Source organism: Dipodomys merriami, unplaced genomic scaffold, assembly GCF_024711535.1.
Source record: "Dipodomys merriami isolate MVZ:Mamm:240054 unplaced genomic scaffold, mDipMer1.0.p SCAF_202, whole genome shotgun sequence".
Taxonomy (NCBI): Eukaryota; Metazoa; Chordata; class Mammalia; order Rodentia; family Heteromyidae; genus Dipodomys; species Dipodomys merriami.
The window spans coordinates 2094079-2110430 of NW_027203405.1; the positions used below are offsets into that span (position 1 = coordinate 2094079).

Here is a 16352-nt window from a genome sequence, read left to right on the forward strand (position 1 = left end):
CTGTTTCACTGCCTTTATTGCCGGGACCTCTCTGTAATGGAGCACAGAATGGGATGCTCACTGTGTGCTACCCACAGTGCTGAGCAATTTTTACAGCTCATCATCTTCTGGGAAATGGATTCTTTAGAAGATGGGAATGATGGTCACAGCTGCTGGTCCCACATTGCCTTGCTTTTGCCTTTCAGTGTAAGGAACAGCATGTGCTACCTGTGATGTTTCAACAATATTTGGATTGTCAAAACTGGCTGTGTTACCTTTTGTATTTCCCTTTGGTAGTATGCTTAGACTTTAATTTTTTCTGCATTGGATATTGTGGCTCCTGCTGTTTGAAATATATTTTAAATTTGTGTTCAATTCTAAAATATATTAACCGCGTTTTGAGACTTCTGTTTCATTAGTATCTTTAGATGTTCCTTTTTGTAGTCATTTTTGTTTTACTGCTTTATGATATATATACATATATATAATTGTAATTACTTATTTTTGTCAGTTGTGGGGCTTGAACTGAGCTGCTTCTGCTTAAGGCTCTACCACTTGAGCCACAGCTCCACTTCTAGCATTTGGTTGTTAATTAGAGAAGAGTCTCACGGACGTCCCTGCCCAGGCTGACTTTGAGTCGCAATCCTCAGATCTCAGCCTCCTGAGAAGCTAGGATGACAGGCGTGAGCGCCGGCGCCCAGCAACCTTTTACTTTTTTGACTACTCCTGGCAGTCCTGGGGGTTGAACTCTGTGACCTATAGCTGTTGTTGCTTGAGTAAGGGGGTTGATAGTGCTGTTTATGACAGTCTTACTGATCTGTTTTTGTTCCCACCTCTGGAATCACACTCTTTCAGTACTCTGAGGTGCTATTTTGAAACTCTGTAATTGTATGGTTTTTGTTTGTTTGTTTTTTTGTTTTTTTTTTGGGTCCGGTCATGGGACCTGAACTCTGGGCCTGGGCGCTGTCCCTCAGCTCTTCAGCTCAAGGCTAGCGCTCTACCACTTGAGCCACAGCGCCACTTCTGGCTTTTTTCTTTTTGCTTATGTGGTGCTGAGGAATTGAACCCAGGGCCTCATGCATGCAAGGCAATCGCTCTACCACTGAGCTACCTTCTCAGCCCTGTAATTGTATGTTTTTACAGGATTGTTGAGAGTTCATAATGAATCAGTCTTTTTGTTATTAGATGTTTTCTAATCTCTGTAGTGGTACTTGTTCTGAAATCAACTGTCAGAAAATTGGTAGGTTTTCTTTTTTCTTTCTTTTTTTTTGTCAGTCACGGGGCTTGAACTCTGGGCCTGAACACTGTCCCTCAGCTCTTCAGCTCAAGGTTAGCACTCTACCACTTGAGCCACAGCGCCACTTCCGGTTTTCTGTTGGTTAATTGGAGATAAGAGTTTCATGGAGTTTCCTGCCCAGGCTGGCTTTGAACCATGATCCTCAGATCTCAGCCTCCTGAGTGGCTAGGATGACAGGCGTGAGCCACTGGCACCCAGCGGCAGGTTTTCTTACGATGGTGATTGCTTGGTGTATCAAAACAACATTTTTTGTGGGGGTACCCTCTTTTGGGGTTGCAGTACTTTTAGATAGTACTTGTTTAGTAATTTTGAGTGTCTTTTGTGCATTATACTGGCCATATCACCAGGTTATATGACAATTTTTAGAGGATGCTGAAGTTTGACAGGCAGGTGAGTAACGGGCTGATTGGGTCTAAACTTTCTAGGCTTTGTTTTTTTTTTTGGTCCGGTTGTGGGGCCTGAACTCTGGGCCTGGGCGCTGTCCCTCAGCTCTTCAGCTCAAGGCTAGCGCTCTACCACTTGAGCCACAGCGCCACTTCGGTTTTCTGGTGGTTAATAGGAGATAAGAGTCTTATGGACCTTCCTTGCCTGGGCTGGATTTGAACCGTGATGCTCAGCTCTCAGCCTCCTAAGTAACTAGGATTATAGGCGTGAGCACTAGTTTTGAACCCCTTTCTGCTCCTCTTAGTTTGTGGTGGCTGAGTTCAGCCAGCAGAACTCAGAACTGCCAGAGCGGACCCCCTTCTGGGTGCTGTGCTCTAAACCTGGCTTTGTGGATAGTAGATAGTAGAATGACCCTTCCTCCCATACTGGGCTCATGCTGTGTGACTGCTCTCCCTGCACTGAACTCTGAACATGGCACCTCTTTCAGCAGGGGATCGCTGACTGTGGCCTCCCTTTGGACAGACACTCATGACCCTACATGACCCCTTTCTTTGTGCTCGGTTCTAAACCAGGGTAGGAGACATTTCTGAGCCCTCTGTGACTCCTCTCTCCATTCTTTGTTTTTTTTCCTTTTAACACACACATTCAAGCCAGATGTGTTGTATAAAATACATCAATTTTTATTTTTTCCATTTTCGAAATGGGAATGAATGTTGTATGAGGTGCAGACCCTTTAGAAATACCAAAGGGAGCATCTTTTGACCTTTTGTGCTATTGGTACTTGGTTATACAGGCTTACTAAGTTGGCCCATTCATATGCTCTCAATAAAACCTTCTTTATTTTGGTATTTTGTTTCACTATATTGATGCTTAACTTTATAGCCAATGTTTGATCTCTTTTTCTGTAGAGTGGATGATGAACTTGCTGTTGGACATAGTACAAGATAAGACTTCTCCAACTTCCCTCAAACACCTGGCGTTTAAGTTTCTTTACATCATCACCAAGGTAACATTTGTGTAGCAGTTATACAGTGACAGACACTTTCTTTACGTCTTGGCCCAGAAGTTACCCTCTAAAATGTTAATTCTTAGGAAGTATGGTTCTCAGACATTATAGGTTTTATTCTCTCTTTTGAACATTTATTGAGGAGTTAGTGCTGGAGTTGGGGGATGGGGAGGGGAGACTCCTTCAGATAGAACCTAAAGGTTTTCTCAAGGAAAAAGGAGAAAAGCTTGGTGCTTCTCCCACTTTAGCATGCAGATGAGTTTCTAGAAATCAGCTGCACTGCATGCAGCTTCAGGTCTCAGGTTGGTGCTCTGTCTGCCTTCTCGGTAGGCCTCAGATGATGTTGTGTACTGGGCAGTGGGGGGATTTGTAGTGCTTGGGGTACACCATTTAGCGTACCAAGAACAAGTTCTTGTCTGACGAAAGAAACCGGGTGTTCTTCAGAAGTGTGAACAGGAACACCTCTGAGGTTCCTGGGTCCAGAGGATAGTCTACAAACAAGGTAGAAGAAGTTTTGGCTTCGCTGCAGCCTGTCTGTATTTCTGATGAGCACAATAAAGTTTATCAGTCATTTTGGAGCAAACCATATTTAATGAATAAACAGGAAGAAAGATAGTTTCTTGTTTCTTTGGTCTTTACCAAGTTGTATTACAGTAATGTGACAGAATTCTTTCTGATCCTTGGGTGGATCTCGTTGGTGAGAGGAAAGAGATAATTTTACTCCCCTGTATTTTCTTTTCCCTTTTCTGTCCCCCTTCTTATTCCTTCCTCTCTCCTCCCCTTCCCACTTTCCTTTCTTCTTTATTACCCTTCTCCCTTCTCCCTTCTTTGTTCTTCTTTCTTTTTCCTCTTCTCTTTCCTCTTCCTTTAGCTAGGATTATAGATATGAGCCACTGGCGCCCATCCTAATACAAATTTTAATTTTATTTGGTAGGTTCGAGGATATAAAATATTTCTTCGTTTATTTCCTCATGAAGTAGCTGATGTACAGTCTGTGTTAGATATGTTCACAGATCAGAACCCTAAAGATCATGAGGTGAGTGTCACCCCAAATCCTTCTGGTTCTGCTCCTTGCAGGCCGCTCTGTTCTCTAGCCTCTTCCTGTTTTATCTTGGTGCTTTGTAACCCCCCCCCCCCTTTTTTTCTTTCTTGTCATGGGGCTTGACCTTTGGGCCTGGGCACTGTCCCTCAGCTCTTCAGCTTCAAGGCCAGCGTGCTACCACTTGAGCCGCAGTGCCACTTATGGTTTTCTGGTGGTTTATTGCAGATAAGAGTTTCGCGGATTTTGCCTCCAGGGCTGGCTTTGAACTGGGTCCCTTAGGTCTCAGCCTCCTGAGCAGCTAGAATTACAGGCATGAGCCACTGGTGCCTGGCTTCTTTTTTTTTTCCCTTCAGAGGATTTTGCTTTGTAGCCCAGCTGGCCTTGAACTCATGCTTCCTTGCTTTAGCATCTGGAGTATTGGAGTTACATGTCTGTACTATCATCCCTAGCTCTGTTTGCTTTTAAACTTGGGAGCCTCAGGCTTGCTAGGTAGGCACTCAGCCACTTGAATAGCTCTTTTTTTTTTTTTTTCCCCAAATGAGCTGGTGTGGAGCTTGGTCCTCCTAATTTATGCTTCTGACCATAGCAAAGATGACAGGTTCATGCCACTCTGCCATGTGTGTGTGTGTGTGCGCGTGTGTGCATGCCTGTGCGTGTTTGTGTATGCATGTGTGTGCCAGTCCTGGGGCTTGAACTCAGAGCCAGAGTGCTGTCCTTGAGGCTTTTTGCTCAAGGCTAGTACTCTACCACCGCTCTACTTCCAGGTTTTTGATAGTTTATTGAAGAGTCTCATGGACTTTCTTGCTCAGGCTGGCTTTGAACTAGATCCTCAGTACCCTCCTGAGTAACTAGGATTATAGGTGAAAGTTACTGGTGCCCACAGAGAGTTTTACCTTTTGTTTTAAACAGGACTACCAAATGTAGTTTGTTTATTTAGTATGGAGTACTAGCTAGATTAGTACTAATTAGTTTAGTTTACTAGTGCCTGGTCATGCCCAGTCTTTTCTGTTGAGATGGAGTTTGTTAATTTTTTTTGCCCGAGTTGGTCTAGAACTGTGATCTTTGTGATTTTGGCCTCTGCATAACGGGTCATACACCTCTGAGCCCAGCTATTGGTTGAGATAGGGTCTTAAAATCTTTTTTTGCCTAGGCTGCCCTCAAACCACAGTATTAATGATCTCCACCTCCAGAGTAGCTAAGATTATAGTCATGAGCTACTTAGTGAGTGCTTTAGTAAGCTCTTTTGTATGGAAATCATTTTAACTGATTTAACTTCTTAGACATGGGAAACCCGATATATGCTGTTACTGTGGCTCTCTGTGACCTGCCTGATTCCTTTTGATTTTTCACGTCTTGACGGGAACCTTCTTACTCAACCGGGGGAAACACGAATGCCCATAATGGACCGTATTCTGCAAATTGCAGAGGTAAATATGACTGCACAGATAATTAGCTGCTAATTGTGTCCTCTCTCATGCCTATGTTGTCTTGAAATTAGAGCTCAATTAGGTAAACTGTGGGTATTTATGTATTTCATTTCCATATTATTTTCAGTGATGTAAAATTTCACTTTATTTGAAATTACGATAATTCATGTAGAGTTAAGAATGAATTAGCAGGTCTTTTTTCTTTGTAGATATTGCAATATTCTGTCAAGTATAACAGTGATCTATAAGAAGCTTTAGGGACAATGATAGAAAATAAGGATTCATTTTATACTCAGTTGTCAGCTTTGCATGAATACTGCATGTTGTAGGAAACCTAGAAAATAATGAGAAGCAAGAATGCTGAATTGACCTGTCGAGTTTAACCTGTTGAATTCTTGCAGTCCTACTTGGTTGTCAGCGACAAGGCACGAGACGCAGCTGCTGTCCTTGTTTCTAAGTAAGTCCTGCTGGCTGCCCTGGGCTGTTGGCTGATATGTGATTGGTGTTCAAGAAGGCCTGTCATATTTTGTGTTTTGGGTATATCTGCTAATTCTCAGATAAAGGTCCAAGAGGTTTTTGCTCCTCAGATCCTTTTACCGTTTCTGGAGGAGCATGCAGGGCTAGTTGGACACAAAAGACACTTCAGCTTGAAGTGATCATCCCCAGTGCTGGTTTGGGGCTTGTGGAGTCACCCAAAAGGCTTTCGGACAGAAGGGTTGATCTAGATCAGGAGCAGCCAGGGTTCTCCATGGTGTGATTTGGCCTTCACAGAGGAGTGGTGGCAGTTTGCAAGTTCCTTTAGAAGTAGTTCATGCTGTGGTCTGTGGAGATCATGAATGCACCCAGGTTCTGTCAAATATCGTCAAAGCCAGGGACTAGTAAGCGTACTTACTCAGATTTCAGAGGCTGAGATGTAAGGATCTAAGGATTATAGTTTGAAGTAACCCTGGTCAGGAAAGTCTCACAGCCAAAAGCCTGAAGTCAAGTTGTGGCCGAGGGGTAGACCACTAGTGTTAAGGAAAAAACAGACTGTGGTACAACAGTCAGGCCCTTAGTTCAAGCCCCAGGAAGGGGGTGTAGGGGTTACAGGTATGACTCAGATGGTCGGGTGCCTGCCGCTGAACATAAAGTGTCGATGCTGAGTTTGAGGCCCAGTGTCTGTCTGTCTGTCTGTCTCTCAGTCTCAGTCTCTCACACACACACACAGTGAGATGTAGCTTGGCAGTGGCACAGTCACCTAATATGTACAAGGCCCTCAGTCTTATTGCAGCATTGAAAAATAAAGGGGAAAAAAGGGAAACCAGGCCTTCCTGTACAGGGGAAAATGTGAAAGCGTGGAGAGGGGAAGATGCTGGTCAACACAGCCTGCCTGGGAGATTCTAAAAGGTGACAAAGATGCGTGTTTTGTGAAACACCCGTTTTGTTAAATTGGGAATGCTATTTTTTTTTTTTTTTTCGGTCGTGGGGTCTGAACTCTGGGCCTGGGCGCTGTCCCTCAGCTCTTCAGCTCAAGGCTAGCATTCTACCACTAGAGCCACAGCACCACTTCCAGCTTTTTCTGCTTACGTGGTTGTGAGGAATCGAACCCAGGGCCTCATGCATACAAGATAAGCACTCTACCACTGAGCCACCTTCCCAGTCACAACAATGCTATTGTTTTAAATACTTGCATGATGAAATGAGTTAGAAGCTTTGACAGTTTTTTCTGCTGCTGTGTTGGTGAAAGTCATAATGGTTTGTGGTTGTTCTGACCGGGAAAATAGTTGGCACCTTGCCTGAGGTGAGAACAGCTTGGGTACAGCTGTGTCTTTCTATGACCATCTCTGCAAGGGTAAGAGATGCTTGCTTTTTTAGAGCAGTCGGAAGTCATGTGCTCTGGAATGCATGGTCCAGCCGTGAGGACGGGCCTGAGATGTGAGAGCCAGGTGCACTTTGATGCCTGGAACGGATGAGGCTGCTTCTTCTGGGCCCCTCACCTGGGAGGTAGAAACTCACTGGCTGATGGGCACCGGTGGCTCAGGCCTGTAATCTTAGCTACTTAGGAGGCTGAGATCTGAGGATGGAGATTCGAAGCCAGCCTGGGCAGAAAAGTTCCCCTGAGACTCATCTCACTCAAAAACTGGAAGTGGCGTTGTGGTGGAGAACTGCGTTGAGCACAGAGGCTCAGGGTCAGCACCCAGGCCCTGAGTTTAAGCCCCACCACCACCACCACCACCACCACCAAGAAAAAGAAAAAGAAACCTACCAGTGGAGGCTGCTCTCTGCTTTATTATGAACCAGAAAATTACAGGTTTGCTGTCATTGTAAAGGTGTGGTAGTCACTTCTTGTCATTGTGGCAAAGCACTTGAAGGTAAAATCGGCTTAGAAGAGGAGAAGTTTATTTTGGTTTGCTGTTTCAGAGGCTTCACGTGGTTGGTTCCATTGTTTTGGGACTGGTGATGAGGCAGAACCACAGGGTGGACAGGAAAGCTTGAGCCGAGCGGCTTACCTCATGGTGGCCAGGAAATGGGAACAGGAAGGGCCAAGAACAAGACATAACTTTCCCAGGGAACACCCAATGAATGACCTGCCTCCACGAGGCCCTGCACTGCCGCCAACAATGCCATCTGATTGTAAAACCAGAACCAGTCACTTCCCACAAGCCTGTCAGCTGACAACTCAGCCTTAATTTAGCATGTAAGCTGGCCACTTTTGGCTTACAACTATAATCCTAGCTACTCAGAAGTCTGAGATCTGAAGATTATAGTTTGAAGCCAGTCAGGGCAGAAAACTCTGGGAAACTCTTCTTTGCAACTAACCATCAAAAAGCTGGATGTGAGCTGGGCCCTGGTGGCTCACGCCTGTAATTCTAGTTACTCTCAGGAGGCTGAGATCTGAGGATCACGGTTCAAAGCCAGCCTGGGCAGGAAAGTCTGTGAGACTCTTATCCAATAAACCACTAGAAAACTGGAAGTGGTGCTGTGGCCCAAGCAGTAGAGCACTGGCCTTGAGCTGAAGAGCATAGGGACAGTGCCCAAGCCCAGAGTTCAAGCCCTATGACTGACTAAAAAAAAGGCTAGAAGTGGGGCTGGGAAGGTGGCTTAGTGGTATAGTGCTTGCCTCGCATGCATGAGGCCCTGGGTTTGATTCCTCAGCACCACATAAAAAGCTGGAAGTGGCGCTGTGGCTCAAGTGGTAGAGCACTAGTCTTGAGCCAAAAGAAGCTCAGGGACAGCGCCCAGGCCCAGAGTTCAGGCCCTATGATCGAGCCAAAAAAGAAAAGCTGAAAGTGGAGCTATGGCTGTAGTGGTACAGTGACAGTCTAGGGTGAAAAAACCAAGTGAGCACGTGAGTCCCCCTCAGGTCTAGCCTGAATGCGCCTGCACACACACAGACGAACGCAGGAGTTTGGGAACATGTCAGATTCAAGTGTAACAGGAAGCCTGTGTTTGGAGCATGAGACCCACATGTGCTCCCATACCCTGCCTATAGCTGCCTGCATCGGTCACCTGACTGGGGGTCAGATGGCTGCACTCCTGTGGGCCTAGAACTCAGCTCCATCTTCTGATGTGGCATCGGATATCAGTGCTCTGTGGGTAGCATACAAAGATGGCTACCTTTCTCAATTGGTTAGTAAGATTAGCATTCTTCTTTTAAAATTATTATTATTATTTTATTTTTCCAGTTGTATACCTTGAACTCTGGGTCTGGGCGCAGTCCCTCAGCTCTTCAGTGCCTGGCTAAAATTATTTTTTAAATTGGTATCAATTATTTGTAAAATATTTTTTTAAACAAGTCCATTTATTTACTTTTTTATTTTTTGTCAGTCATGGGGCTTGAGCCACAGCAATACTTCCGGTTTTCTACTGGTTTATTGGAGATCACAGTCTCACGGACTTTCCTGCCTGGGCTGGCTTTGAACCGTGATCCTCAGATCTCAGCCTCCTGGGTAGCTAGGATTACAGGTGTGAGCCACCTGCACCCGACCACTTCCTGTTTTCTGGTGGTTAATTGGAGATAAGATTCTCATGGACTTTACTGCTGGTGCTACCTTAGAACCTCAGTCCTCAGATCTCCTCCTGAGTAGTTAGGATTACACTTTCCATAGTGTGGCTATTAAGAATAAACACTACTGTCTTGAATATTCCACATAAAGCTCCTTGGGATGAATTCCTACTTGTGGAGTGAAGAATTATATGGGTTTGAGATTCAATTATTACAAAGATTGAATAAGCTGAAGGGCCCTGTTTCCCTTATTTACCAGTTGAGTGGGACCTCATAAATGTTTACCAACTTTGTCAAGTAAAAGGTGGTATGTATCTTATCTTTTTTGCCTGTCCTGGGGCTTGAACTCAGGGCCTGGTGCTATCCCTGAGCGTCTTTGTGCCCAAGGCTAGCCTTATTGGTGCCATAGCACCACTAAGAGTCTCATGAACTTTTTTGCCCAGGCTGGCTTTGAACTGTGGTCCTCAGATCTCAGTCTCTTGAGTAGCTAGGATGACAGGCGTGAGCCCCACCTGTGCCTGGCTAGTTTTGTTTTTATTTTTCCTAGTTCTTTCCTTTTTTTTTCCTTAGCATATCATTTGTATAAAATAATGTGTGCATTGTGAATTGTGAATTGTTACTCTTCTTTTTTTTTTTTTTTGGCAATACTGAACTCTGGGCCTTGAGCTTGCTTGGCAGGCACTTCTGCTGAGCCATGACTCCAGCCCCTATTTGCACTTGTTATTTTGAGGTAGGATCTCCCTTTTTGCCTGATCTTCCTGCCATAGCTGGGATGCCAGGCGTATGCTACCACATGTAGTCTCTTCCAAGGAGAGGAGTCTACAACATATTTTTTCCAGCCTTGGGCTGGTCATTGCTGAGACAGGCTTCAACGCCATCTAGTGCCGAGATGAGAAAGTGTTAAAAGAGACAGCTGCTGCCCAGATGAGTGTTTCGCTCATTGGGTTGGTTTCCACCTGGAAATCCAGGAGAGGCCAGATCTCTGTGGGAATTTCTGAGCCTTAGAGTGTTACCAGTGTGGTCTCTGCTTGTCTCCTGTGTCCGTTTGTTGTCTTGTTGGGGGACGTGCAGGGTGTTTACCTACCGTGTGGGGTCACTTCTGATGCTGCTTCCCCCTCTGGCGCCTGCTTTGAATATCATGTTCTGCCTGAGGCTTCGGAACTGCACTTGTTTCTTTTTTTTCTTTCTTTTTTTCTTTTTGTTGGTTGTGGGGCTTGAACTCTGGGCTTGAGCACTGTCCTTGCACTCTTCAGCTCAAGGCGAGCGCTCTACCCCTTGAGCCACAGCGCCACTTCCGGTTTTCTTGTGGTTTATTGGAGACAAGAGTCTCAGGGACTTTCCTGCCCAGACTGGCTTTGAACCATGATCCTCAGATCTCAGCTTCCTGAGTAGCTAGGATTATAGGCATGAGCCACTGGCGACCGGCTTCCTGTAACTTTTGATAGTGTTATATAGTTGCTAAAATGTTTAGATACAATGCAGCCTTACAAAATTTGTGTAGAAAAAATATGGCTTTATTCAGTTTTGAAACTGAGTCTTGCTATGTAGCCCAGGCTAACCTCAAGCTCACTGTGTGGTCCTGGCTTGTCATTTTGATCCTCTTGTGTTAAGTCTTCCAAATTCTAGGATTCTAGGCATTTGCCACCCTGTTTGGCTATGCATATACACATATGTGATGGAGGCGGGCTCACGGGATGAGGAATGCCAGCTGTCTATGTCTGCTCACTGTGCTCTGCTAAGAAATAGACCACAGTAATGCGTGAGGCGACTTGTCACCAAGCCAGTATGGAGGCAGCTCTAGCGCAGGCCAGCTGATCAGGTCAGACACAGGATGGGGAGGAGGACCGGCGGAGGGGTGACTTACGCTTAGGTCCCAGTGGAGATGGCTAGAGCTCGAGGAGAGCCAGCGTCATGGACTGGTGGCTCCAGTCCTCGCACACTGCATGGGGCACCGTGGAGCTCTCCAGTGTGTATTGCATGTGGAGTCTCCACGTTGAACGCTTCTCTGGAGATGACCCCACCATTGAAGAGGAATTACCACAGTCAGTGTGTCGGCATCTCCACATCTCCCTTCTAGTTGAGTGTCCTGGAAGTGTAGTGAGGACACTGGTCAGACCTGCTGCCTGGCTCAGCTTGCCTGCCCTGGCCACCTGTGCTACCTGACTGACCTTGCTTCTTTGTGTTCTTAGCACCCTCTTAGCTCCTTCCCGCCCCGGGCCATGCTCTTGTTGCTTCTGGGGACAGCAGTTTCCCACTGCATATAGCGATGGCTCTTCTTGCCCAACTCTCCATTGTAGGCCCCTCTGGGTTATCACTGTGCCTGTGCTGGGTGTGGGGGCACAGCACTTTCTCCTGCTGTTTCCTTCTGTCCTTCTGTGGCTTGCTGTTTCAGTATCAGCCTTGGAAAGATGGGGCTTTGTTCTCCGAGTGGTAAAGTCAGGCTTGAGTCACTGCGCCACAGAGGGGGCACTGGCATGGGGGCTGCTGGAAGAGTGAGGAGTGCCCGGGGTCTGGTTTAGGGGCTGGAGGATGAGTGTTGGGTGGGAGGATACAGGGCTGGGAGAGGGAAAGGAAAGGGGCTTGTGGTGGTTGCCCTGAGACAGGTCTTTGGGCTAGCGTTGGTTCTGGGCCGGGTTGCTGGGGTGTGTCCTGAGGTGGAGGGGGATAGTTTATAGGCCCTTCTCAGCTGTGGTGACCTAGGAGGATGGGAGATGAGTTGGGGACCAGATAGGAGGAGGCAGGGCAGTGAGGCCTGTGTGTGTCTGAGAGATTCTGATGGAGAATTAGCTGCTGGGACCGTGGGCAGGACTTGGTCTTCTGGAGAAAGAGGAGCTGTGAAGGAGCCTGCGTAGGGGCTGCCCACCTGCTACAGAGTGACAGCACAATTTAGAGCATGCCTAGGGCCCAGGCGGGGCGGGTGGGCAGTTGGACATGATGCATTTTTGGTGGTAGAGGCTTGTTGAGCTTGTGATTTTGTTCTCTTTGGCAGGTTTATCACACGTCCTGATGTCAGAGAGAGGAAGATGGCTAGCTTCCTGGACTGGAGCCTGTGCACCTTGGCCCACTCCTTCCAGACTGCTGATGGCATCATTGCCACCGATGGGACGCTGCAGGCTCTGGTAACGTGGTAACGTGCAGGGACAGGGTGTGGGGAAGCCAGGATCAGCACTTGCACTGGACCCAGAATGTAGGGATTTGGAATTCTCTGCTGAAGTGACTGGAGCATGGTGGGAATCATCTGCTTCTTGGGGCAGTATAGTTTTTCCCACTGCTGTGTGACCTTGAGCTAGACTTCTGCAAAAATGAAAGCTATGGATTCTCAGACTGCCACCAGAGGGCGGTGTTGCCCATGGAGGTGCAGGCCTTCAGTTTCTTCCTGCTTAATTTTGTTACAGCCCTAGTGAAGGAGGGCTTTGAAGTTAGGGTTTGAGCTCTGATTTTGCTCAGATGAGTGGGTTTCGGTCTTTTTAGCATCATTGTTTTTTTTTTTTTTTTTTTGATTCCGGTCGTGGGGCCTGAACTGTGGGCCTGGGCGCTGTCCCTCAGCTCTTCAGCTCAAGGCTAGCGCTCTACCACTTGAGCCACAGTGCCACTTCCGGCTTTTTACTTTTTTTGCTTATGTGGTGCTGAGGAATGGAACCCAGGGCCTCAGGCATGCAAGGCAAGCACTCTACCACTGAGCCACCTTCCCAGCCCTTTAGCATCATTGTTTAAACACAGATCTTGGCACCTACAAGGCGCCTCATGCCCTGCCTCTTGCTGATCTTTTGCTTTGCTTGTTTGTTGTGTGGCCTTGTAGTGCTGACGAGGAGAAAATATCTAGTGTGAATTCCACAGAAGAGGTGTGGCCTGGGCAGCTGTTGCTAGGAATCTCCCTGGTTAGCATCCTTGAGAGTGGAGAGGGCCTCCTGGGGCCTGGGCTCCAGAACCAGCCTTCTTTTTGGAAAGTGTGGACAGGGTCTTTGGGGATGTGGGCTGCAGAGTTAGCACCTGGTCCTGCTCCTCTTTGATCGCAGTGGTTGAGATTTATTCTTGTCCTTGTCTCGGAGGCTGAGGATGCTGACAGCTCACTTAGGAGAGCAGGGCCTTGTGGGGCCTGTGTGAATGCAGGTGTCTGTGCCTGCCCACCTGCCTCACCATGCAGATGGTGATGTGGGCTGATGCGGGGTAGAGGGCACATGAGGGCTGGATGGAGAGCAGGCCAGTGCTGTAATGGTCACTCGGGGTGGACAGGCTTCTGGGTAGCGTGGCTTGCTGGATCCCGGTAGCACCATCAGGCCCTTGAGTGTCAGGGCCACGGAGAGAGGAATGTTTGAGTGCAGTTTCTTCTTAACCCATATCACTCTTGTCCTCAGGGAACTGTCATTCCAAACATGTAAGAAAGAAACGTGGGAAATGCCTCCTTTTTTCTGTGTCCCTTTTAACACAGCAAGGCCTTGAGTTTGATCCCTAGCACCAAACAAAAAACAAGAGCAAACTATGAGTTAGGGAGCTGCTGGGATCCATCCCCAGCTTCATAAAAAGTAAAGAAATAAACAAATGAAGATGTGATTCACATGAAGATGTTTATTTATATGCCAGGAACATTTTGCCTCTTCATGTGAAAAGTTTAGTCATTTTACATGTTTACAAGGCTTTGCAACCCTTGTTTCCTCCCTCCATCACCCCGTGTACCATGAAGCTCTCCACAGCCCCCGAGGCTACTACCCGTGCTGGTCCGTGGAGTTGTCTGTTCTAGACATTTCATGCCTGGAGACTGCAGGGTGTGGCCTCTCCTATCTGGCTTTTTTGACTGAGTGGTCTTAGGGTTGGCCCACCATGTGGCGTGTGTCGGTGCTCTGCTTCTGTTTATGGTCAGATAATATTTCATTTTCTGGGTGCTTTTGGCTATTGTGATTAACATTGATAGGAGCTTTTTTTTTTTTTTTTTTTTGGTCCAGTCGTGGGGCCTGAACTCTTCGCTCAAGGCTAGCGCTCTACCACTTGAGCTACCGCGCCACTTCTAGTTTTTTTTCTTTTTGCTTATGTGGTGCTGAAGAATTGAACCCAGGGCCTCAGACAAGCACTCTACCACTGAGCCACCTTCCCAGCCCCTGATAGAAGCTTTTACGCACAAGTTTTGGTTTAAGCTTGTATTTTCAGTTCCCTTGGGCATTTAACAGTATTGATGTATTCATCTATTTTTTAGTTTTTATGGTACTAAAGCTCAAACAGTAGATAGTAGCGCTAAGTTTTTCCACTCCCCCCAGTTCATACTTTCCTTTTTCTTTCTTTCTTTCTTTTTTCTTTTTTTTTTTGCTTGGTGCCGGGAATCAGACCAGGGCCCTGTGTGCTAGGCAAGCCCTCTGTTACTGGATTATGCCTACAATAGTTGTCCCCTCTGTTCCCCCCAATATTGGAATTTGAATTCCGGTCCTTGCTCTTGCTAGTGCGTACTTCTACCTTTCAGTCATACCTCTACTCTGGTTTTTGCTGGTTCCTTTTGAGATAGTGTCTCTCCCTTCGTAAACAGGTACACTATTGTATCCAGCTCCTTTTAAGAAAGGAGTCTTAGGCGTTTTTCTGCCACTTAAGTAGCATGAGTCACTGACACAGGCGTGTGTGTGTGTGTGTGTGTGTGTGTGTGTGTGTGTGTCTGTCTGTGTGTGTGTGTGTGTGTGTGTGTGTGTTACTGAGGACTCGAACCCAGGGTCTCATGCCTGCTGGGCAAGCACTCTACCACCAAGCCATATTCTCAGCCCAAGGCTGTTTTCAAAAACAATATTTGTTTCTGAAGTCTTTAAAAATAATATGGCTGCATACCTGCCACATCAATAAAATGTGGGGCTTCTCAAGTACAAATGCACAGCCGTGACCCGGAAGGTTCTTGTTCCGTGGCCTGTGGGGTGCTTCAGGAGGAATTTGTAGTGACTTTCAGTGAGCTGCTCCAGGGGAGGGATACGGGGTGGCTGGCGGCTGCCGTGGAGGTCATGGTGCCCACTGAGGTGGGCCTGAGGGAGTGTGCATTTAGGGTTTGGGTTATTCTGGTAAGGGTGGTGTTTAATTGAAGGTATGGGGATAAGCGGGTCCTTAAAGTTTTGCAGGAGTCTTCTTGAAAAGTCTTAAGAGAACAATGGAGAAGACAAAAGTGTAACCTGAGCCTGTTGGTCCCAGTGGCTCTTCAGAATGTGGTTGCTGCCTGGTGGGGTGGCTGGGAGTGGGGACAGGCTTGGTTGACCTCAGGTGATTCATTGTTTTAGACCACCTTTGCCATGACAACATTTTGTTTTTTTAGCAGGGTCTTGCTGTGGACTTTTGCTGGCCTTAAACTCACCATCAACCTACCTCGCCCTCCTGGGTGCTTAGATTTCAGGCCTGTTCTACCACATTCGGCCTTCTTGTGGGGCTTCTAGGGTTTTCTACAGGCGTTAGTCTGGCCTCGGAGTTTTCCCCCCAGCTCTACCCCCCTCTGGGCTGGCACAGTCAGCGCATTGCTCACCCAGGCGAGACTGTTGTGGCCTGCCGTGTTCAGGTCACCTTGGAGGACTGAAATGATCCTAGCTGGTGCTTTTGAATGTGTCCTCGAGCCTTGCAGTCCTTCCTGGCTTGTAGAGGTTGTGGTGGTCACTTTCCTTCTAGTTCTGCCCACAGCTTCTTTTTCAGGGACGCCCTCCCCCCCCTTTTTGGTGCCAGTCTTGGGGCTTGAACTCAGGGCCTAGACTCTGTCTCTGAGCCCAGGCTGACACTCCACCACTTAGCCACAGCTCTACTTCCAGCTTTTTTGGGTGTTTAATTGGAGGTAAGACTCTCATGGACCTTCTTGCTTGGGCAGTGTCCAGTGCCCAGCTGTTTTTCCCCTTTTTGGTCCTCTGTTTTCTGTTTCTGCCTTCTCCTGTGAGGGGTGCACAGAGACAGATTGTGCTGACACCCAAGAACAGGCAAGCTTCCTGTTTGTCCTTGCTCACAGTATAGTGGAGTTAAACCAGTCAGATAGTGGGGGGGGGGTGCTTTTTATTTGCATATCTCCAAATTCCACATCAAGAGGAGAGAAGTTTTCTTTTTTCCTTTCTCCCGAGGTATAAGAAAGTTCCAGGGGCTTGTCCCCCAGCCTGGCCTGTGTTGACAGAGGAGCGGGTTTGGGACAGAACACTGAGGCAGTTTAGCAACAGCACCTCGGTTCTATCTGGAGAGATTTGCCCTGAGCTATGGTGAGCAATTGTCTGACGCAGACAGCTGAAATCCTGGGAAGTAGA

General features: G+C 47.2%; 1 protein-coding gene across 1 annotated transcript in view; it reads left to right on the forward strand.

Moving 5' to 3' along the window:
• The window catches only part of Tbcd (tubulin folding cofactor D), a gene marked incomplete at its 3' end in the record, with an annotated part of 126673 nt that overhangs the window by 9890 nt on the left and 100431 nt on the right, over positions 1-16352 (forward strand). The window contains exons 3-7 of the mRNA XM_070031580.1: positions 2569-2666; positions 3601-3702; positions 4989-5135; positions 5537-5592; positions 12110-12239. Of these exons, the coding sequence (XP_069887681.1) occupies positions 2569-2666; positions 3601-3702; positions 4989-5135; positions 5537-5592; positions 12110-12239 (533 nt within the window). The remainder of the gene's footprint in view (positions 1-2568; positions 2667-3600; positions 3703-4988; positions 5136-5536; positions 5593-12109; positions 12240-16352) is intronic.